The sequence below is a fragment of the Equus asinus genome, chromosome 2 (assembly GCF_041296235.1).
Source record: "Equus asinus isolate D_3611 breed Donkey chromosome 2, EquAss-T2T_v2, whole genome shotgun sequence".
NCBI classification, from domain to species: domain Eukaryota; kingdom Metazoa; phylum Chordata; class Mammalia; order Perissodactyla; family Equidae; genus Equus; species Equus asinus.
This window is the reverse complement of record NC_091791.1, coordinates 26,100,440-26,124,436: the sequence shown is the minus strand read 5'-3', so window position 1 is coordinate 26,124,436 and position 23,997 is coordinate 26,100,440. Positions and strand designations below refer to the sequence as shown.

General features: G+C 40.1%; 1 protein-coding gene across 1 annotated transcript in view; it reads left to right on the top strand.

The window, feature by feature from the left end:
- CFAP58 (cilia and flagella associated protein 58) overlaps window positions 1–23,997 on the top strand; it is a 101,149-nt gene that overhangs the window by 3,763 nt on the left and 73,389 nt on the right. Inside the window, exons 2-9 of the mRNA XM_014844757.3 lie at window positions 1,581–1,862; window positions 3,916–4,064; window positions 6,855–7,011; window positions 7,907–8,101; window positions 10,169–10,306; window positions 12,248–12,407; window positions 15,840–15,922; window positions 19,098–19,289. Coding sequence (XP_014700243.1) covers window positions 1,581–1,862; window positions 3,916–4,064; window positions 6,855–7,011; window positions 7,907–8,101; window positions 10,169–10,306; window positions 12,248–12,407; window positions 15,840–15,922; window positions 19,098–19,289 — 1,356 coding nt within the window. The remainder of the gene's footprint in view (window positions 1–1,580; window positions 1,863–3,915; window positions 4,065–6,854; window positions 7,012–7,906; window positions 8,102–10,168; window positions 10,307–12,247; window positions 12,408–15,839; window positions 15,923–19,097; window positions 19,290–23,997) is intronic.

Here is a 23,997-nt window from a genome sequence, read left to right as displayed (position 1 = left end):
CTGTGTCCAAATCTCCCCACTCTTTTAAACTGAGATATAATTGGCATGTAACGTTGTATTAGTTTTAGGTATACACTGTAATGATTTGATGTATGTATATATTGCAAAGTGATTACCACAATAAGCTTAGTTAACATCATCACCACACAGTTACAATTTTTTCCTCCTTGTTATGAGAATACTAGCCATTTCAGATTAGTCCAATTTAACTAATTAAGTACGTGTAGGGGAGGAAGACGTTTCCTCTATCCAGTCTAGGTCCTTCTGGCTGGGCTACGAATTAAATTCACATGAGACAGAATAACAGGAGAAAATCAAACAAAGCTTTATAACATGTATACATGGGAGACACTCAGGAAACTGAGCAACTTGCCAAAATGGCAGAGGCTCTCATCTTAAATGCCATCCTCAGCTCAACGCAAAGGAGGATGTTGAGGATGAGGGGAGTCAGTTATGGGAGGTTACCAGAAAAGCACAGTAAACAAGAGTAAGGTTATTATGCAGATTTAAGTCCTTGCCTTCTGCATTGATAAGAGTTTCTAGAGATAAGGTCATCCCCTCTTCTTCCTGGTATGGAGAGGGAGATACCTTTACAGATGGAGATTTCCCTTACAAATGTAAATGTCTCACAAAGGGTTAAATTCTACTTTTCAGAGCTTCTCCAATGTCTGCAGTTTTTAAAAGTAACCAGCCTAAAATAATCCTCGTGCCAAAGAGACACATTTTGAGGTGGCCAATTCCAATCCCCCACAAATGCAATGACTCTGTTTCCAAATAAGGTCACATTCAGAGGGACCTGGGATTAGGACTTCAACATACCTTTCTGGGGGACACGATTCAAACTATAACACTAGGGAAATAAGAATTCTTATATAACTAACTTCTGGGTTCTCATCTAAGTCATAGGCAGTCTTGCTTGAATTACATCTATTTGTCTGGGCTTATGTTTTTAAATAATTTGTTGCCCAGCAAATCATGGAAAGCAAGTGTGGAAAAGGCCCACGAACCTGGCACAGAGGGCATTTCAGTATATTTTTGGAGATGACCTAACCTAATTTTTTTAAGGCATAAAAATTATGGAATATCTTTTAGGAGAATATGCCATATTTCACATGGGTTTTACTGCATGTGTGATTTCATGGTATCTATACCAAGATCTCCTTATGTCTGACCTCAATGGGCCGTGGCTTCTCTCTGCAGTCCTGGGGGCAGTAAGAAGCATGATGAAGTGACAAGAGATGAGGGCTTAGAATAATCGTAACAGCTATCAAAACTTATTGAGCACCTACTGTTTGCCAGGCACTTGGCTAAGTGTTTAACGTGAATTAGCCCATTTAATCTAATCCTTAACACCATGTGGTAGGAAATATTATTAGTCTAATGCATATGTCTACATATATATACATGCATCAGGGGATGAACAAGGAGCCTTCCATCATATAGTCTTAAGTTTTCTGCTTGTCAGTGGCTTTTATTTTGCTTGTATGAAGGTCTTTTATTCATGGATAATAACAGCGACTCCTGAATTGTGATGGTGTACATGTTGCAATGCTCCTTCCCATCCTTGCTCTTCTGTACAGGAAAAGAGTGAAAAACTAGTGATGGAAGAAACTGCATTTGAAGAAATGGAAAGGGATTTTCAGGAGGTTCTCAATGAACTTTCAGGAGACAAAAGTCTGGAGAAATTTAGGGTTGAATATGAGAAGCTTCATGCTGTCATGAAAAAGTCTTATGACAATGAAAAGCGTCTGATGGCCAAATGCAGAGAGTTAAATGCGGAGATCGTCGTCAATTCTGCGAAGGTTGCCACTGCCCTGAAGCTCTCTCAAGATGACCAGACCACCATTGCCTCCCTAAAGAAGGTCAGTGATTTATAGAAATGGAACCAATGCCCAGCTGCCATAAATGCTTCCTATATTTAAAATGTCATTCTTTCATTCCCTGGGCAGCTCTGGGCTGTAGTACAACAGTTATTAAGTAAAAATTTACATGATTTATATATTCATTAAGCCTAGGGAATAGTGTTCATTTTCAAGGAAAATAATTAGCCTGGGTGAATTTCACTATGCAGAAAATGATGTAGAACCTCACTGGCTTGGTTTCTAAGAAATACTGGCTTAGTAAAAAGAATTAGAGATAAGGAAGTGCGATATTAGGAATCTCAATATGTCTTGTTTGATGCAAGATGAGTAGTTAAATATCTCATGAGCATAGCTCATTAAAGATATTTTCATATTTCTACTTTTCCTATTGTTTTAGGAGGGATTGCCTTGAGAATTCCTAGATAGTAATTTTCAGGTTCTTTCTTCTTATCACTCCTTTCCTTGCGCTTTGATTGTCCCAGTTCCTCATAATGGGAGAACAGGGATTGAGTCTAGGGGGCCATGTTGGGGAAGAATGGCTTTGTTTTATACTTTTATTTTCTCATTCTCAAGAGTGTTGCATTATTTTGAAGGTAAAACATAAATGTCCCTTGTAGATTGCAGTGTGATAAGAAGTTGACATTTTAATTTATAATTAAAAGCCTAGTGATGAGAAATAATTTACAAAATTTTTAGATAATTCCCTTGATATCATGCAATTAAACATACCCCAATTCAAATGAATTTTCAAGACCAGTGCAAAATATGATTTATCTGTTTTCTTAGAAGCGACTTTTTTTTTTAGTGTCCTTTTCTGTTGTCATTTTATTCTTCTCCTTGTTGAAAAACCAATATAAGGAGGCTTTAGTTCATTTTATGATGAGAAAAAATAAGCACTTTTTATTGTAAGTTAAAAAAACTGGAAATGGAAGTCATGAGTTGATGAAAATCTAATTGGTAAAGTTGATTTGGACAAAACTTTGTATAATCATATTTTCATTTAAATACCCTTCATTTATTTTGCTGAAAATAGTACACAGGCTCGCTACAGAAAAACATATCCCATAGCCTGACATTTTGTTTTGAATCACTAAATTATGTGATGTAGTTACCCAAGAGTAATGTAATAGCATGAATTTATTTAATTAAATACTCTCTTTCACTCATTTTATTCCTTGTCAACATAAAAGCAGAATATTTTCACCTGAAGCTTATAGGTTCTTACCTGTATAAGTGACCCACATTCCATTTAATGAAACTTTGCAAGAAAATTCAGTGGCAGGGTGAAACCCAAGGCTGTTGTAACATTTGCTGTGCTTTGTTGGTTTACTTGAATGGCTGTAATTCACTTTTAAGTATTTATGTTAATATTCTACCTTGCATTTCATAATAGTAAGGAAGCCAAGGCTGCTGTGGATTGTTTTCCCCCATAAGCATTTGATGAGAATGCCTGGGCTTGGGTTTCTGGAGATGGGAATGACCAAGGCTGTTGTGTGCAATTAGGTAACAGTGAAGACCACCTTGCTATGGATTGTTCTAAAGCTCACATTGCCATCCAGGAGCTCACATGGGACCTGAGGACAAAATGTAGTTTTTAATTGGAATCTATCAAGAATTTCAAACTTACGGCTTGGATCCAAGATCATTCCTTATGTGATAAAGCTTATTTTTTTTTCTATAAAATATCTGGACTTGGAAAGCACATAAGCTCTCATTTTTAATTTTGTAAACCTATCTTAACATCTTTATTAGAAACAATCCCACTAGTTATGGCAGCCCTTGCTGTATGTGAGCCTTATAGCCACACTCACCTACACAAGAAAAAATATTCTTTGCTGGTACCCCTCCTTAAAACTGTTGTTCAGTATTGACTGGCTCTTGTTGAACAAGTCAACAAGTCAATATAAATTTAATGCGTAATGTATAACATATAATCTTTTTTACTCATAAACGACTACTCCACTGTAGTTGTTTTATTATTCTATTTACGCAGTTTATCTTGCATCTGGAGCCTAGTTTGGTTTTTCTCACTAATATCCCGTGGCCCATCTAGGAAATCGAAAAGGCCTGGAAGATGGTGGACTCAGCCTATGATAAAGAGCAGAAGGCAAAGGAGACGATTCTTGCCCTGAAAGAGGAGATAGTGAACCTCACCAGACTAGTTGAGCAAGGGTCTGGACTGTCAATGGACCATGACAGCAAGTAGGTCATAGCCTTCATGATGTGTGCTGAATTTGTTTTTGCAGAGGCTTCCTTCTTGAACAGACAGCCTTGGGCTTGCCAGTGTCACTTGGAACGTTCTTCATGATACCAGACTCTCCTTCTTTGGAGATTGTTTTCTGTATATTGCTATTTTTTCTTTTTAATGCTCCTTTTCTTCTTACCCAAGAACTCCTAATTTGTGGTTATGTTAAACTTCTGGCTCTATAAGAGTGAGTGCTACAGTCTGAAGACGAGTGAAGCTTTTAGGTTTATTCCTCTCAGACTTGTGTGGACTGGAACTGGCTGCCTTTCTGCTCAGATTTCCAGGTCCTCCCATACCACCCTCCTCCACCCCATGATTAATCGCATCACCATCCTTCCTACTTCTCAGGTTCTAGGCCAGAACACAGAGCCACTCTTCACCCCTGCCACTCCTTTATCCCTTATAGCTTCACCTTGTTGCTTCAGTCTTCTAAACATCACTTTGGTCTTTTCCTCCTCCCTATCGCCAGTGCTAATGCCTTGCTTCGGGCCCCTGTTCTCTGCTGGGTTTGGCAATAGACTCCTAACTGTTCTCCCTGCCTTCAAGGAGACAGCTCCCCTCATTACCATCTTTCACATACCAGATTTATGCTTCTGAAACATGTACCTACATGCTTCCATCTCCAGCATAAACACCTTCAATAGTTACCCATTCCCAAAGGATAAATCCCAATGTCTAGAACATGTCTTTCCAAGCCCTTCTTAGATCTGCCCCAGCCAGACGTGCTAGCCTCACGTCCAGCAAAGCCATGCTTACTCATGCTTCTGTACTTTTGAACATGCTATTTTCTAAGCCAGGAATGTGTTTCTTTCCTTTCTCCATGCGGTAAACAACTCTGTATCCTTCAAGACTCATCTCAAATACCATCTTAAGTTTATCACCATCAGTGTCTCTGTTCCAACCCCCTCCCCACCCTCAGACCCAATGACCCAAGCAGAAGAGTCACTGTGTTCTCTGTTTCCATAGGATCCAAGATCTACCTGAAGTATGGCACTGACCACATTGTATTGAAGTTATTTGTTGATGTGCTTCTCTGCCCACTAGGCTGTGAACTTCTTGAAGGAAGACACCTTCACCTTCCTTCTAGGAGTCTAGCACTGTGCAGGGCATGCAATTAACTAATGAATCAGGAATGACCATATACTTTCTTAGGCATCCTTAACCAAAGTTAACTGCTGTCTGGGTTTCTTATGCTTTCTAGATGCATTCAGCCAATGGTGATGGATAGTTCTAAGTGCACTTGTTGGGAGAGGGAATAGGAAAAACAAACAGATGTGGTGTTTGTAATAACGGACTCTGTTTTCTTATTTAAAAAGTCAAGCATAATCAGAGCAACTATTGAAGAGCAAAGTGAGGGACCCCATTTGGTTAGAAGGAGTTTCAACCAGACCCGGAACATGAGGAGGAGAACTGAAGAAATAACCAGCCCAGAATTTTATCTTCAACAGCACACTTAGGCGTAGCTATCTGTCCTCATAGTAACCTTAGAATTCAAGGTTTTGTTTCTGGAAAAGAGTTTGAAAGCAGTTTTGAAGGTTCTTTGTTAAATATTTATGTTAAAATAAATATCGTCAAGTTCCTATGTCATTCGATGATGGTCAGTGGCAAGGGTCTCAGATGCAAGCTCTCTGCTTTCTCTGCTTTCCAGACTAATTCTGCTGCACAGGTCATATCACACATAATTTTTCTACTTTCAAAACACGAATTCTGCAGAAAGTCATTGCAAATCGTATGTAATCGTTTTTGAAATGCAGAAGTAACTGGTTTACAATTCAAATCAACAAATATTATCATGTACTCTCCAAAAACTGGCATTGTGAGTGATTTTCCAAATTTTGTTCCTGGAAACATTTTATCTGGGTTGCATCCCTTTGGGAGAAACTAATCTCCTCTCTATAGGTGAACGAATAGAACAGTGGCCATCTGTATTATTTGCTTATGTTTATGCTTCATTTTAGACTTTACAGCTGTGATCCCAGCCCACCAGTGGACATATTAAATAATTTCCTAAATTGACTTCTCCTTAGGGTTAATTATCAGAGCTGACAATAGCAACATGGTCTTATTGTGACAAATTCAAATAACACAGAGGTGTGGAAACTAAGGAGTGAAAACCATCCCCTCAACTCTTCCACACTAAATTCCACTTCTCAGAGATAACCAGCTACCAGTTTGGTGTCTGTTTTTCTGGACTTCTATAAAAATGTCTACAGGGGCTGGCCCGGTGGCGCAGAGGTTAAGTTCGCATGTTTTGCTTCTCGGTGGCCCGGGGTTCGCTGGTTCGGATCCTGGGTGTAGACATGGCACCGCTTGGCACGCCAAGCAGTGGTAGGCGTCCCATGTATAAAGTAGAGGAAGATGGGCATGGATGTTAGCTCAGGGCCAGTCTTCCTCAGCAAAAAGAGGAGGACTGGCAGTAGTTAGCGCAGGGCTAATCTTCCTCAAAAAAAAAAAAAAGTCTATAAAACGCGCGCACACACACACAAACACACACACACATACATGGACACTGTAATTTCTTAAAAATAAGAGAAGGGATCCTATTATACATATTATTATTGGAATGTCTTTTTCCGTTAACTCACAAACAGCTCCCATGTCAGGGCACAAAGATCTTTCTCTTTTACACCTGAGTAGTGTTAATCCTTGCCCTGAAGTCTTTCCCCTGAATGTGAGCTCAAGGGATGATAAGAAGGATTCTTGAGCAGATGGCCGTGTAGTCCGACTCCTGTGTTCTTCTTTTTTAGTATCCGAGATTTGCTGAAGTTCAAAGAAGAAGTGACAAAGGAGCGAGACCAGCTTTTGTCAGAAGTGGTGAAATTACGGGAGTCCTTGGCTCAGAACACGGAACAGCAGCAGGAGATGGAGCGAGCCAGAGAAGAGGCAGAGCAGACCATCAGCCAGGTTTGCTCTACGTGGAGAGAAAGAAGGAATATCACCTCCCAGCAGGACATTTTGTCCTTCCCCAGGCTGCCTTCCCATCTTGTTCCTCTCTCAAATTTACCCCCTGGTGCCCAAATGAAGCATCCACTGTTCTGCTTGTTTCTCTGGCTTATTCTTGCAAGAGCAGTTTACTTCTTGAGTCATTCTTTGTGATATTCTCTGTCTGAGAAGTCACTAAGGCAGGGCACTGTGTACAACTGTAGCCCAAGAAGGTGTCCCCTGTGAAGGCCAAGGTGCCCTGCATCTGGGGATGGTAGACATAGTTCCCCGGGCCCTTCTCCTTTGTCAGGAAGCCATCTAGCTGAACCCTTCTGAACACTTTTATATAAAGCCAGAAGTCAAATAGACAATACACAAGGGCAGTCTCCAGGAGAGAAACATGAGACTGCTTTGAACATGAGCTAAGAGAAGGACCCTTCATAGCATTTAAACATCATGGTAAACTGATGGTGCTTTGTTTAGCAATAACCAGGACTCATGTAAAACACAGTTTCAGGTTAGGGTAGCTGGCTCCGTTTAATTTAGTTTCTATTGATGGAGAATTGGATGAGTTCTTTCCATGTTTAATTCCCTAGAATTCTGGGCTTCCATATTTAATTAGATTTTTTACTATTCTTTGTGGATTTGTTCCCACCATCAAGGTGGACGTTTGGTGTCAAGGCTCTGAAAAACAATACAGAATATTCTTGAAAAGTTTGACCAGAGGGGTCCAAAGATGACTGTCCTCCAGGGAAAATGCTACTACAAAGTGACTGCCCTGAAAATGAAAGATGCCAGAGAGGGAGAAGCTCGGCTGGGTCAGACCTGTCCTGGCGGGGCTTCATCTCTTTCCTCCCTGTCCTTTCTGTGCCTGTAGTTCCAACAAGAAATCCAGCAACGTCAGAATGAGGCTTCACGGGAGTCCCGGAAGAAGGAAAAATTAGAGAAAGAGCTCAGGCAGATTCAGACAGACATGGACAGCAGGCAGACGGAAATCAGGGCCCTGCAGCAGTACGTGCAGAAGAGCAAGGAGGAGCTTCAGAGGCTGGAGCAGCAGCTGAAGGAGCAGAAGGTGTGCTGGCTGGGGGCTGCCTTGTGGGTCCTCACAAATACAGGAATGGTGCCTTTGTTCACAGCCCATTAGAGCATTTTGAATTTTCTTTGGAAAGCAGCAAACTTCCTTTACTATGGGGGTTGGTAACAAACATAACACTCAGCACTGCATTTGGGTTTCGAATGGCTTTTATAGGTTGATATGCCTCCTTTATTTTCTTTAGCTCTAATGGGTTAATTAATTTCTTTTTAACCTTTTATTGATGTATAATATACACACTGAAAAGTATACATATAGTAATTGTACGGCTTGATGAATTTTCTCCACTTGAACACGTCTTGGTCACCAGCACCCAGCGTAAGAAATAGCACCCCAGAAACCCCCTTGTGCCCCCTCCCCAGTCACTCTCTCCCTCAAAGGTCACCTCAATTCTGAATCAAAACAGAGAGTAGTTTAGCCAGTTTTTGTACGTTATAGAAATGAAAGTATGTAGGAGGTATCCTTCGGTGTCTTTTGCTCCATATTCGGTTGGTGAGATTCATTTATGTTGTTGCCACGGAGTTATAGAACTGTGCTGTCTAATATGGTAGCCACTAGCCACATGTGGCTATTTAAAATTAAAAAAAATTAAAAATTCAGTTCCTCGGTTGTACTAGCACTGGCCAGTAGGTCAGTATAGGACAGTGCAGATAGAGAACATTTACGTCATCGAAGGAAGTTCTATTGGACAGAGCTCAAAAGACCATTCACTGTCATTGCTCTGTAGGATTCCATTATGTGACTATAACATGATTTGTTTTACAGGTTTATTTTTAAGTTTCGAGTTTAGGAAACCATACTCAGTCTTTAACATTGGAAATATGGTACTTTTTTAAAAAAACATTTTCCCTATAATAGTGGTTTAAAGTAACACAATTAGTAATAATTCTAGTCTGTCTTTCCTAATTTCTTAAAGAAGCAATTCATATAATTGAAAAAATTGGTTTCTTGAAAATTTGTTCTCTTAGGAAGTTTCCAAAGAAGTGTCAAGCCATACAGCATTTTTCTACTTAAAAAAAAGTAGATATTAGAATGTATTTCTTTGTCAGTTGCTTTATTCATTTAGTATAAAGCCGGAAATCAAATAGATAATACACATGTGCAGTATCCACGAGAAAAGCATGAGACTTATTTGAGCATGAAATTTGAGAGGTTTTTGAACATCATGATAAAACCACAGTGCTTTGTTTAGCAATATCCAGGACTCATGTAAAATGTGATTTCATTTTTAGCAAAGCCAGCTGTATTTTATTTAGTCCCTATTGATGAGCAGTTGGATGGATTGTTTCCCCCTTTAACTTTTGCTTGAAGGGAAGTTATATTTTGGAGTAACTGACTAAACCATCTTCTCTTTTTTTCCTTCAGTCCATTTGACATCTCTCCATCTCCCTCCATCTTCTCCTAATAGAAATGATCCCCCAAAATATAATCCTCTGTTTTTATAAAACGATGTCTGCTCAGGATGGTCAAGGCAGGGAAGAGGAAAAGCCAACTGACACTGAAGTCAGGGGGACAGAAATCACTCCACTGCTCTTCCCCAGTTTTGACTTAAGTTGGATTAAAAGGGAATTGTCTTTGTGTGGGTGTGAGTGGACAATTCTGTTCGAGAAGCTATAGTAGGCATGTTAATGCAGGATTTGCTTCTGAAGATATGGCTTCCCAGCCCCACAGCTGATAAAACCCGTTTGAATCTCTAGCTCATTTGCAATGATTATGGCAATTGTTGTGTATGCAATGCCTGCCAAATGGCAAACAGGCATTAAAATATTTATCCACCACCTGTGAACGAGACTTCCCAAGGCTCCCAGAAAAAAAGTGATGCTCTCTGTGTTATTCATTAGAAGACATCATTTTCCTCTGCCATTTAACGTTCATTATATCTAAGTGCATGAGTGCTTTCACTGGAGATAAAGAACAATTCTTACCAAGACAATAAAAGTGTGGCTGTTGTGATCGTCCCAGGAGGTTTTTGGGGCCTCCTATGTGAATATGCAGAGACTGTAATCAGATTAAAAGGCATTAACCGGCTTGTTCTGCATCTTTCAGATATTGAATGAGAGAGCTGCAAAGGAGCTGGAGCAGTTTCAAATGAGAAATTCTAAACTTCAGCAAGAGAACGAACAACACAGTTTGGTTTGTGAGCAGCTATCCCAGGAAAACCAGCAGAAGGCATTGGAGCTCAAAGTAAACACAAGTGACATCTCTGTTCCCTCACACTCCCTCCTTCATCCCCCTTCAATATAGGCCGTTGTGGTTGGAGCCCTTGGTTGGATAAATTGTAGGAGCCTTGACACATCAGAGGCAGGCACAAGCCTACAATATTATGCCCAGAAGCAGACAATTGAAAACTTCTATTCTTACTTATCCCAAACCTGATTATTGATCATATGATTATGCAGATGCTTTCCAAAGCAAGCTCAGATGTTCTGCTCTGTAATTTAGCTTTGCAAGTAATCAGTTGCCCAGAGCTAGAAACTATTTACATGAGTGAGTAGCAAAGAAGTTGGGCTATATTTTACTATTTGTATGGAGAAGGTGGAATGGCGGGGGTGGGAAATGGATGGATACTATTATTGGGTATCTGCTTCCAGGATTGTAGAACCATGATTTTCACTTCTGTCCAATGAAAATTCCAAGACAGACCTCCTATTCTTGTCCCTGCCCTCACTGGAGGGTGCTTGCAAATTAAGTCTGGATAACAGTTTTATCCTTGGATACATATTGCATGCCTGCATGCTTAACAGAGCAGCTTCATGCTAACACTTGAGTTCTGAAAAATTCATAAACTCTACTCTGGTTATGTTGGAACACTGGGAATAAAACGAGTGACTGATCAAGAATAATACATAGATTTGAGCAGTGAATTATAACAGTTTTTGTGTCATAGGCCTTTTTGAGAATCTGATGAAAGTACACACATGCACACACACACTTGCAAACACACTTATTTGAACATCTTGTGACTTGTTTTACCTGCCGTGGAGGTTTTCTGCGATATTTTTGAAGTCTATGACCTGTGGGGCCTGAATTAATAACTATTGAATTAGAACATTGTCGAATTTAAGGGGTCTTAGCTCAACTAACTTGGACCCTACTGGGTCTGAGGCTGAGGAACTTTTAAAGCAGTTGGGAATGGTTTGACTCAAAATCAGTCTTTATAAGAATGCTGTAAGTTGAAGCAGAAATGAAACGACTACCAAAGGCAAAATAACATATTAGTCCCTAAGGTGAAATTAAAGTAAAAGTACTTATGCCGTTAATTCCCCCCTTAATAATACGAATGGGGCACCTTGAAAGATGGAATATTTTTGTCATCAAGTCCTGAACCTAGGGGATTCTGCTTCTAGCTATAATCTGAGGATAACACGCCCAGCTAAGTGCAGACTCTTCATTGTCAAGAACTGGGTATAACTGCTAACGTTTATTTGCAGAGGAATCACTAGCTGCTTTTACAGTAATGTCTAAGGGCAGCAAAATTTTTTAAAAAAAGAATTTAATTTGAATTTAAAAAAATTCATAAAACTTGAAGTTCATAGACAAAAATCTGGTTCTTTACTTTGCTGGAATTATTATTTTGTTCCGATTTACTGCCATGTGGTCTTGCCTATTACATTACTGTGTCCACCTCTCTGGATGTACAGTCATGGACTAACCTACTCCGAGGAGGGAGGACCCCAGCTCTAGTGTGTGTAATTGCTCTACGGTGGCCATGTGGGTCCAAAAGAGTGTTTGAATATTTTATAGTATGCTTGTAACCTTTGGGAGAGATCACGTTGGGTCTATGAAAATTGCAAATCCAATATAGCATTTGTACACAAATGTCACACATTTGTGATACAGACAACTCAGCATTCTTATCTTGATTCAGCAATTCGATGGTACCTTGAGATGTCAGGTTTCATCAGTTCTTTCATTATTTTTAGCTTATATAGCCACGAATTTTATTCAGAGAACAGCATTTTTCAATTTCTCTCAAAACCCAGGCAGTGTGTGTTTAGTCCCAGAGAATGACTTTACACTGACAGAGGAGGGATTTCCTTTTATTGGTTCTGGGTTTACCATCATCCGCTCACTGGCCCTTTATTTACTGAGTGTCCCTGGTTAATTCTCTCTCACTCATTACAGGCCAAAGAGGAAGAAGTCCATCAGATGCGCCTCGACATCGGGAAGCTCAACAAAATCAGAGAACAAATACATAAGAAATTGCACCAGATTGAGGATCAGAAGGCAGAAGTGGAACAGCACAAGGAAACTCTAAAAAATCAGATCTTGGGGTTAGAGAGAGGTAAGCCTAAAAGCACTTTGTGTTTTGTCTTATTAGTTTCTAAACATTTCAACAGTGGCTAATGTCATTTGCCAACTCGGGGCTCCATGTGTACAAACACAAACTGTGTCAAATGAAATCCGGAAAACAACATTCAAACTGGTAAGTGGCTAATGTGAAAGGGACATCATTTTGAATACCTTAGACCTTCTTACCTTAAAAAATTCTTCAACAGGCTATACTGAGCCCAAAGTATTGCTCAGTATTTGTCAATGTAGTACATAATATCTACACTCTTAGGTCTGGGTTTTACATGACGTTTCAGTTCAGTTCCCTTTTTCCACAGAAGGTAGAGGATAAATTAAAGTGAATGTCCCCCATTAGTAATATTTGAGACAATATGTACCAAGAATCAGTGGGACGAAAATAAATGACTTCTAACTTCTTTTCTCTATTAGTTCTTTACCATATAGCGAACCCAGCTATCACATTGACCTGTGGAGGAAAAATTTAAGTGCCACAGGAGGCCATATAGTGCAGAAAAATCATTAAGGATACAAACTCTGGAGTCAGATCTGTCTGGAGGCAGGAACACCTCATTGACCTCATGCGGGCTGCTGTGAGTTGTGAATCACCGAATGAGATAACATGTAAAAGCATAAAAACATACATTGCCTCGCTAAAAGTTAGGTAAAATCCAAATCTCTAGATAAGATTGTTACAAATATTTGTCACGTAAGTCTTTGAGAAGTGCAGATATTTTTCCTTCTTAGATATCAGGAAATGATCTTTTATTGAGGTGCAGTGGCACTTGATGTTGACAATTTCTCCATTTATTCATTCATTCAAAAAATTGAGGGCATACTATGTGCAGGCATTACGCTGGGCACTGGGCTCACGGAGGTCCCTTCCCCCAGGATGTTTACAGTCCAGCCCGAGTTTACAGTCTAATGTCTTCAATGGCAGATATGAAGAAAAATGCAGCTACTAGAGCTTGGTTTGAAACTGGCTTAGTCACTTTCAAAACACTCCCATATTTCAATTTCTATATTTTTGCTTGCAATAGCTCTAAGCTTTGAAAAAATATACATTTATCTCTTCAGTGTTGAACCCAATTTTTCACCTTTAAATTGTGTTTACCGACATCATCATGCTGTCTCTTCACGTTACTTTATAAATATCATTAACTTAACTGTTTCTTCTTAAGGATCTCTTCCTTTTGATGTGCTGCCTCAAAGAGTGGCCTTGGACATAATGGTTAGGGGCACGAGTTCTCCAGATGTCATGATTTTCTACCATAAAATCCAAGAAATGAACTGAAAAACTGCCAGAACTAATGAGAGTTCAATAGGGTGGCAGGTTGTAAAATAAATATATAGATATCAATAGCTTTCTTCCGTACAAAGAATCAGTTAGAATATATGGTGGAAAAACCCCCTTTCACAGTAGCAACTAAAGTAATAAAACATCTATGAATAAAGTTACCCACATATCTGCAAGACCTATATATAAAAAAAGCCACAAAATTCTACTGAGAGGTATAAAGGAAGACTTGAAAAATGGAGAGAGATACCAAGTTTCTGGATGAGAAACTCAAAATGATAAGATATAAATCTCTTCAAATTAATCTATACATTTAATATTCCCAATAAAAATTTCAGTGAGTTATGTTCTTTGGGACCTGAGAACTGATTCTAGAGTTGCTCCAGAAGAATAAACAAAGAAGAATTTTATGACAATAGCCATAAAATTCTGGAAAAGAAGAGTGATGAGGGAGCGTTTGCCTTACCAGGTATTTAAATGTGTTATGAAGCTTTAATAATCAAATAATGTAGTGAAAATGCCCAAATAAACTGATCAATGGAAAAGACTGGAAAGGCCACCAAAAGACCCCAAATTATCTTCTAAGATAACGGGGTTGTTTCATACCAGTGTGCTGTATGGATTATTAAGAAAATGATAGTATGACAATAAACTACTTTTTGGGGAAAAAAGTTAACACTGAATGTAGAAACCATAAAGCCAAGATTGAGAGATTTAATGAGATAATAGCTGATTTCTTTATATATAGCAAAAGACTCTCCGTATAAAGGCAAATTGACCAAAATATCGCAAAGAGTTAGTATCCTTGTTATCTGTGTAAAGAGTTCTTACAAATCCATAAAAAGGATAAACAATTCATGAGGAAAATGGGCAGAGAGCAAGTGTGGGCAATCTGAAAAACAGAAATGCAAATAAACGGTTATTAAACATGAAAAGTAGTCAACTTTGCTACTAATCAAAGAAATGTAAATTAAATACGACATACGAGTTTTAAAAAATCTATCAGATTGTCAAAGATCAAAGAGAATGATAATACCCAGTGGTGGTTTGGGTGTGGATTTAAATTGCTATTAATTTTCTGGAGAGAAATTTGGCAGTAGGAGAGAAATGTCTTTTTTTTTTTTTTTTAATTCCCTTTGATCCAGGACTTCCTCTGCTATAGTAAAAAATGAACAAGAACTTTCCCAGGATTATTGCTTATAATTGCCAATAAATAAATAAATAAAATGACAGCAACTTAAATGTTAAGATAGGGGACTGACTAAATACATTATACATTTTCATATAGTGAAATATCATGGAGACATTAAAAACACTGTTGTAGACACACATTTATAATATGAGAGTCATTTGTTTTATGTTTGTTAATTATAAAAGCAAGCTATGAAACAGTATGCATAGAATGATTCCCTTTTGGTATATTTATATGAATGTATACATACTTATATTTATGTACACACATATATTTGCATAGGAAAACGTCTGGAAAAAGACATATCAAAATCCTGAGTAGATTCTGGTTGATTTGAATTTTTTTTCTCTTTTGTTTATTTGTATTTCTAATTTATTTCTGTATTTCTCTTATAACAAAAAAGGTTTAAGGGGCTGGCCCAGTGGTGTAGTGGTTAGGTTCATGTGCTCCTCTCCAGTGGCCCAGGGTTCGCCGGTTCAGATCCTGGGCACAGACGTACATGTCGCTCATCGAGCCATGCTGTGCTGGCATCCCATGTGCAGAATAGTGGAAGATTGGCACAGATGTTAGCTGAGTGACAATCTTCCTCAAGCAAAAAGAGGAAGATTGGAAACAGATGCTAGCTCAGGGCCAATCTTCCTCACCAAAACAAATAAATAAATGAAACAAAAAGAGCAAGGACTTTTTGGAGTCAGAGAAACCTTGCTGCCAGTCTCAGCCTTGTCACCTCTTGGCTGCGGACCCTTGCTTGGCATGTGGCTTACTGTCTCTAAGCCTCAGTTTCCATCTGTTTAGTGGGACAGGAAGACCTACCTCACTGGGATATAGTTGCATAGCTACAGATAAATGTATAGAGCAGTTTTGTGTCACTTTGGCTTTGACAGAGTCTCTCTTAGGTTGACTCATATTTATTGTTGTTTTTCTCCCTGGTGATATAGAGGTGGAGACTTCAAAGAAACAGGCGGAACTTGATAAGAAAGCAATGGATGAGCTTCTGCGAGAAAGGGACATATTAAATAAGGCGAGTTTGTTACAGTAACACTGGTAAATAAATGCATTTCTTTAGCGCTCTAATATCGACCTATAACCCAGTTGTACGGGGAAAGAAAACTCTGAGGCAAACAAAAGTAGATTAGAATAAATAATAGTGCTCCATTTTCCTCTGAGCTGCTGTCCACAGTCCACACTACTCACTGGCCATGAATTGAAACCGCTTTATCACCTGTGAGCACAAAGGGACTTTGGAGAATTATCACATAAACTCGCAGGGGATTTCAGAGTGTTTTGTGGATTCTGTTTTTATTGCTGGTGTGTGTGTTATTTGGCATCCTGAGCAGCTGATCAAATTGCTGAATTTAGTATCTGTAATCTGCAACTTTGGCTCATCCAGAAAATACAAGTGAGTGCTAATACAATTTTAACTTTGAGGTGTTAGGTATAGCCGTTGGTGGTATGAAAAGTCACCTTTCTTCTTTCTTCTCAGGATTGTTGCAGGTTTTGATTTTTGTTTTAGGCCCTGGTCTCTCCCAGTCTTTGAGCTCAGTAGGGTCCAAAGCTGAGGGAGTGGCTGGGGGAGCTCGAGGCCTGGGGGCCTCCATTCAAGGCAGGACCCCCACCCCCACTTCTTTCCTCTCTCACCCCTTCCAAAGGATTCTTTCCGTTGACAGTCACTCTTTGGAGATTAACCACTTTCAAGGATTTAGGGTAAACATCTCTGCTGGAGGATTTCCTCCAGGTGTGGAGCGAGGGGGCTGCCTCCGTAACAGACAGCCAGATGGCTTTTGGCCAAGACAGCTTCATCTCATCAAAGGAGCAACAGCCCGCATTTGTTCATTCCGACTTTTCATTGTTTCTGTAGGTTCCCCAGAATTGAACAAATGTTAACAAAATAGACTATCCTTTAACTTAAAGTAGACTATTTAGGGAATCTCAGAAAACAGTAGGTAGGAGATTAGATATCTTTATATGCTGAGCACTCCTTAAGAAAATCATTGAATTTTTTTTTTTTTGCATAATCCTGGAATCTCTTCCTTTATTTTATAAATTCATACATGTAAACAATATTATTGCATTTAGGTTTTAAATTTATTTTTAACACATCTGTCATTTAATCCATTTAGATTTTATAGGTACTGGTAAACAACCAGTAGATTTTCTGCCACAATAGGACACACAGCACAACATGAATTTTACATGTATTTGTTTGAGTTCACCAGTGTCACTTCCTCCCTTTGGGGCAGGGCATACTTTTTTTCCTTTCCTGGCCATTGCGTCCTTAGTGCCTCGTGCAGCAGCCGACCCTCTGCAGGTATGCAATCAACCTTTATTGATAATACATTCTTTCCCTACTGACTTGAAATGCCACCTTTGTCGAATGAATGAGTGACATAGTTTTGACAGGCAGCGGTGTTAATATATTTTGGTTCTTTCAGTGTCATGTTGAAGTGGCTTTGTCTTTTATAGAGTAAATGTTTAATTCAATACTTGAAAATAAAGGTGACCTTTTCCATTTTCTACATCGTCACCCAACCAAGGCTTAATGTGCATTTTACCTGTTTATATTCCAGTGGTTTTCAGACCTGGCTGTAGGTCTGTGTTGGTTAGAGAGTTGGGAACGGGCTACAAGCTGCTTCGTGGAACCCATGGATACAGCTGGGCCTCAGGAACTGATGGGGAAACTGGCCTGCATTCTTGGGATACACAGGAAGCCCCCTCTCTCTGCCACTAGACTTCCTGCTGAGGTTTTGCTTTCTTCTTCTCTTTCAGTGAAGATTGCCTCTTTGTTTCCCAGTCCATGTGGCAGAAAAAAGCCTGTCACCAACAGCTCCCAAGATTACATCTTCTACTGAGTTGCAGAAATCTAAAGGCCCTCTTTCAAAAGTCCCTGGGAAGGGTCATTTGGTCCGTTCCGCTATGGCTAGGGAAGCGGACCCCCTTGGGAGAGCATGGCTGCCTGAGTTGCACTGCCATTGAACAACTTGAACATTGAACAAGGAACAACTTGGCTTCTTGGGTACCCAACCCAAAGCTTTCCACTTCAGCATCAGAAATCACCAGTGTAGCTTTTTAAAAAATAGTCAGTGCCTGGGTCCTATCCCAGGTCCACTGCCTCAGAATCTCTAGAGTTAGGACATGGGCACCTGCATTTTTTAAAAAACTAGATTAATTTATTTTTTATTGTGGTAAAATACACAAAAGACAAAATTTACCATTAGTGACATTTAGTACATTCATTCACAATTTTGTGCAACCATCACCACTGTCTAGTTCCAGAACATTCTCATCATTCCAAAAGGAAACCCTGTACCTGTTAAGCAGTCACTCTCCGCTCCTCACCTCCTCCCACCCCTGGCAACTGCTAATCTGCTTTCTGTTTCTATGGATTTGACCATTCTGGATATTTATATAACTGGAATCATACAATATGTGACCTTTTATGCCTGGAGTCTTTCACTCAGAATGATGTTTTCAAGCTTCAACCATGTTGTAGGATGTATCAATACTTCTTTCCTTTTTATGGCTGAATAATATTCCACTGTCTGGATATACCACATTTCTATGATCTCTTCATCAGTTGATGGACATTTGAGTTGTTTCCACCTTTTGGCTTGTGTGGATAGTGCTCCTATGAACGATCATATGCAAGTTTTTGTTTGAACACCTGTTTTCAGTTCTTTTGGGTATATACCCAAAAGTGAAATTGTTGGATCATATGTTAATTCTAGGTATCTGCACTTTTAATAAGTTGGCTTTATTTTACTTTGTAGTCAAAGTCCTATTGCATGATAATATTCATTTGTTGTAACCTCACAAGGAAAAGGCTAAAGCTGGGATGGAGGTTGACTTTGGGGTCAGCCAGCCCCGGATTCAAATCCTGGCTCTGCCACTCTCCTGTTATATGAACTTGTAGGCAAGTAGCTTGACTTCTCAGTCTCAATTTCTTACCCCTAAAATAGGAGCAATATAGTGCTCACTTCCCGGGGATGCTGTGGTCGCTCAGTGCAATTTGTATGTGTGCTTAAAGTGCCTTGTGCAAAATTAACATAACTCTTAATAAGCTGTAGAGAATATGATTATTTTTATTCATCCAAAAAACAATGCATCTAATTATTTTAGGGATGGGGCAGGAGGTAAATTTAACCCAAAATTCCCAAACATTTTAAGTAATGTGGCTGCTCTGTTGTCCTTAATTTTAGAATATGCTTAAGGCGGTCAACGCGACCCAGAAACAGATAGACCTGGTAAAGCTCCATGAACAAGCCAAGAGGAACCTGGAGGAAGAGATCCAGAACTACAGGGATGAGGCTCAGAAGCAGAGGAAGATCATCTTTCAGCTGGAGAAGGATCGAGATCGGTACATCAACGAAGCCAGCGACCTCACCCAGAAGGTAAGCCGCTCCATGACAGTGTGGGTGGAGCACCGGCCTGTTCTTTCTGACTGTCACACACTGTTGCAGAAGGATTTATTCGGGTTTCAGCTTGTGGTTCTCATGAAGATTTAAGAGGAACGCTGTTGACAGAATAAAAGCTGTCCCAGAGCTGATCCTGGGCCAAGTGGTGAAGCGGACAAGGCTTGTGCTTGGTGATCTGTTTCCCCTTTCTGGGCCCCCCTTCCAAATTCCGGGTTCTCCCTCTTCGCTGTTGCCCTGCCGTGCAGCATCCCGGGTTGGCCTCACCAGGGCCGTCAGCATCGCCAACTCTCAACCCTTTGTTCACACACCCTCACCTGTCACTGAAACTCTTGTCCCCTCAGAGCAAGGATTCCAACTAGGTGTTAGAAGAGCACCTAATTAAATGACCTCGAGTTAAGATGTGAGTGACTACTGGCATCCGCTAAATGTGTCACATATTCAGGGAGCATTTTTATTTGAAAACTATTGCAAACCTAAAACCTCACCAGTGTTGGAAATTCACACGTTGAGCAGCTGAGTTCCAGGTCTCTATTTCTTGTGAAGTCACGAGGGAGAAGGCTCGAGGCAGGGTCTTTAAGAATGATTCAGGGATCTGGATGTGACATTCACCAGTCATCTTAGCACATTGCGGGCATTAAGCATGAGAGGTTAAACTAGTACCGTCTGTAGTGCCTTCACAGATGGCACAGAGCAGTGGTTTCAGGATAAGGGGGTTGGGTCATGAAGAAAAGTTTTAGCTGTGAGGCTGAGAAGAGAGTTTGGGAGAAAAGATTCATTTAATGAGTTGGTTTTCTTTTTTCCCCAGCAACATGTTGTCTGCTATGCAGTGTAAGCCTTCTCTTCCATCTCCTCAATGAAATCTGCAGTAAATTCTACAGTGTTTACTAAGGCTTTGCATGTTCAAGCTTTGTTTTATTTTTTGGAGTGGAATCTCAAAGAAGATGACAAAGGGGACAGCCAATATTTGAGTTATAAACATGAAGTAGGAAGCAAGCTTTTCTAATAGGAAATCAGATTCTTTCCACTTAGACTAAATAAATGCTGAGCAGATTTACAGAATATAGGTTTGGCGGAACATTAATGCATACACTCAGTCCAGTCCTGGCCGGACATGTCTTCCTTGTAGAAGATCCCCGCGTGATTCTCATACCCCTGGGAATAAGGGAGATGAGGCTGTTCAGGGGTGGAGGGGTCTAACCCAGGGATGCTAGCTTCCAAGGTCCCACCTGGCCATCCTGTGAGTAGAGTGAATCGGTATTTTGGTACACACTTCTTACCCATGCAAGGCACAGCCACTGGTACACTCTGACCTATGGGACAGAGTCCATGCTCTTTGTTCTCCCTGGGAAATTTTTCCTCTCCTTCTCTGCACAGAAGACTCCTATTCATCCTTCAAGACCCAGCTCAAATGCCATCTCTGGAGTCAAACCTACTCTGACTCCCTAGGCAGAGCTAGTTACTTCCCACCTTATGGATTTGTCGAGATCTCTGGAATGGTGCTTATCATCCATTAGTGTAATTATTTATTTGTACATTTGTTTTCCCTACTTTACGGTGAACTCTTGGGAGCGAGGACTTTATCTCATTCGTTCTTTATCTCCAGCATTCTAGTAAATGGTAGGCGCCAAAACAATGTTTGTTAAGCAAGTGGATAGATGATGAGTGATAAAAAGAATTCTGCCACTGATTTTAATATAAGATTCTATATTTTTCTCTGCTTCATTGTAAAGGAGAGATACTGGTGCCAAATTTTGCTGTGAACTGTTTTTCACAATTTCTGGTATTTAACTGCACAAGGTTATATAATGTCTCACCTAAATAATTTAAGCAGAAGTTCTTAAAAAATTATTTATCAGCTACAGTTTTTCTATCTCTTACTTAACCCCTGATAGCACATATCAGTTGCTATAGCAACTTGTGTCATCTCTGGACTTCTTATCTTCTTATTAAGGACATGTATATCTTTTTGCCCCCTCCCCATAGTTCTTTCTTTACTGTCACACACCCCCCTCACTCCCACAAACAGAAGGTTCCTTTTCATGCATTCTATTTATAGGGAGCTGAGGAACAATATTAAAGGCTGGGGAAGACGTTTTTATCTACTTCTAAAGTGAGTGCATATTGTTTCAAGTTCATCCTTTTGACTGGACGATTTCTTTTGTAAAAACCCAATCTATGGATAAATAAGAAACGCAAAGGTTTTTATGAAACAATATTCTTCAAAATAAGTTGTGCTCCATTTATTTGATACAATATAATTACCCATTAAAATTAGATGTTTGAAAAATATTTTTAAAACTGGGGGACATGTTCACAACATGAATCTGATAAAAACAGAATGCAAAATTATTTATATGGGTTGACTCCAGCTTTGTCTGTGTGCACAGGGAAAGGATTGGAGGCATCGTCATGGGATGACTGTGAGGATTAAATGAGGTATTATTTGTGAAGTATTTGGAATAATCTTTGGTGCATAGTAAATGCTTGCAAATGTTTCACAAACAAACAAATAAGTTTGTTGACAAACAGTCCAGAGTTTTTCCTCAAAGTGGCATTTGAATGTAGCTATTCTCAACTTCTTGTTACCTGTCAATAAGGTGCAGACGTAGATGAAAACTTGTAACAGTGTCAAACACTAAGGCTGACATAAAGCCTGATGCTAAAATAGAAAAGAAAGTGGACAAGAATTTTAAAGCCAACAGAGGAGAATTGAGAAGACCTACCTGGACCTCCATGGTCCCTTGAATTTGCTTCACAAAAGAGACTACCTGAGAAGAAGTAGAAAGATGCTTTAAAACTCTTCCCCATCTCTTTTCTGACTCAGGGTCTGTACCACACAAGAACTGACGAGGTGTCACTCCACCTTTCTCCTGGTCAACTGTTTCTGCCCAGCTAGTTGGGAAAATACAGCAAACCCAGAGAACAAATGGGCAGGCAGTGGGAGACCTGGTTGTGGCCCAGTGCATTCTGAGGACGGTGACTTAGGGGTGTGACAGGGCAGAGAGAATCACCCCCAGAAGTGGGGCATACTAGGATGACAGTTTTCCGTAGGCTACATCAGCTCAGAGTGACAGGGATTAGGCATTTGGGCCCGGGGCTCCACAATATCCTTAAACGAGGGTGTACTAGAGATTGGGAGACGGACGGGGCTCTGCACATCACTGTGCTTCCAGTTGTAGATTTGAAAGTAGCTTCTGCTGCCATCTTGGGGTGCTAAGACTTGGACACACCTTAGTAGTACTGTTCCTAGGTTGCAATAAAACCCACCTTGCTCAAGGATGAATAAGGGAAAAAGCAGCTTAATGGGGCCTACAGAAAAAATATGCCTTAGAACCAGAGAAGGAGAACAGCCCCTGAGAATCCCAGGGTAAAAGCCTGGATCTGGAAATTCATCTATAGTGAGATATTTAGGTTGAAGCCTTTGAAATAGCCAATTTTTTTTTTAAATTAAATTCACTTTTTTGTTGTATAGTTCTGAGGTTTTTTTTTTTTTTTAAGATTTTATTTTTTCCTTTTTCTCCCCAAAGCCCCCGGTACATAGTTGTATATTCTTCGTTGTGGGTTCTTCTAGTTGTGGTATGTGGGACGCTGCCTCAGCGTGGTTTGATGAGCAGTGCCATGTCCGCGCCCAGGATTCGAACCAACGAAACACTGGGCCGCCTGCAGCGGAGCGCGCGAACTTAACCACTCGGCCACGGGGCCAGCCCCTGAAATAGCCAATTTTGTAAGTAAAAGACAGTTGACTCTCAGTGATTTCCTAAGGTTCAACCTAATTGAAGAAAATGCAGAGAAAAGGGTTGGCTTCCTTCAAAGAGTGTAAATACACAAACCCAGTGCCAGGTTTCCTCTAGTGGAAAGAACAGTCTTTGTTGAGCAAATTGCCTTGAGACTTGCATTGGTTTGAAAGGTGAGGCCCAGTGAACCAGAGTGAAACAAAGTGAGGTAAGAAAAGTAACAGAAATTGGCAAGGGAAAGGACGTGTGGTGAGCTGGAGATCCGGGGGAGATGTGAAAGGATGAGAGAAGACAGCAGAGAGACCAACATCAAGGCAGCAGGCTGGGCTCTTCTGGAGGAGATGACCAGTGAGGAGTTCCCAGAGGCAGAAATGACTGAGGAGGGATTGCTAAGAACAAGCATGTGCAATATTTGATTTAAAATTTTTCACTGTGCTCTGTGCCTCAAACCTTCAGTGACAGTCTGCTGCATCAACCTTGAGGCTGGATTGCACCTTGCAGGGGTAGCAATGGCGTGGTGAGGGGTGTCAGGTAATATATCCTAGAAAAGGGACAGTAGGTCCAAGAGACAAGATGCCAACTGAGAATCGAGAATTCCATGGAACAGGAAATCACATCCACAATAAGCAGGAGAAATATAATTCCTCCCAGAGTTCTTGATGATATTAGGTGGGACGTTGGGTTTCCTAGCACACAGAATTGGGATTCCAGACTTTTTGTTGTTGTTTTTTTGTTGTTGTTAAGGGTAGGGTGACCCCAGTAGGATCTAGGACTATCATCTGGATTATAAGTCCAAAATGACGTTACCTCTAGGGTAAAGCAAAGATGAAATAAAAAGGAAGGGATGGATGAATTAAGGAACCACTGTAGAGAGACTAGAAAACAAACAAAATCCAAACAAAACGAAAACAAACAATGGTAGATATAAAATCCACGCTGAAGTTAGTGAA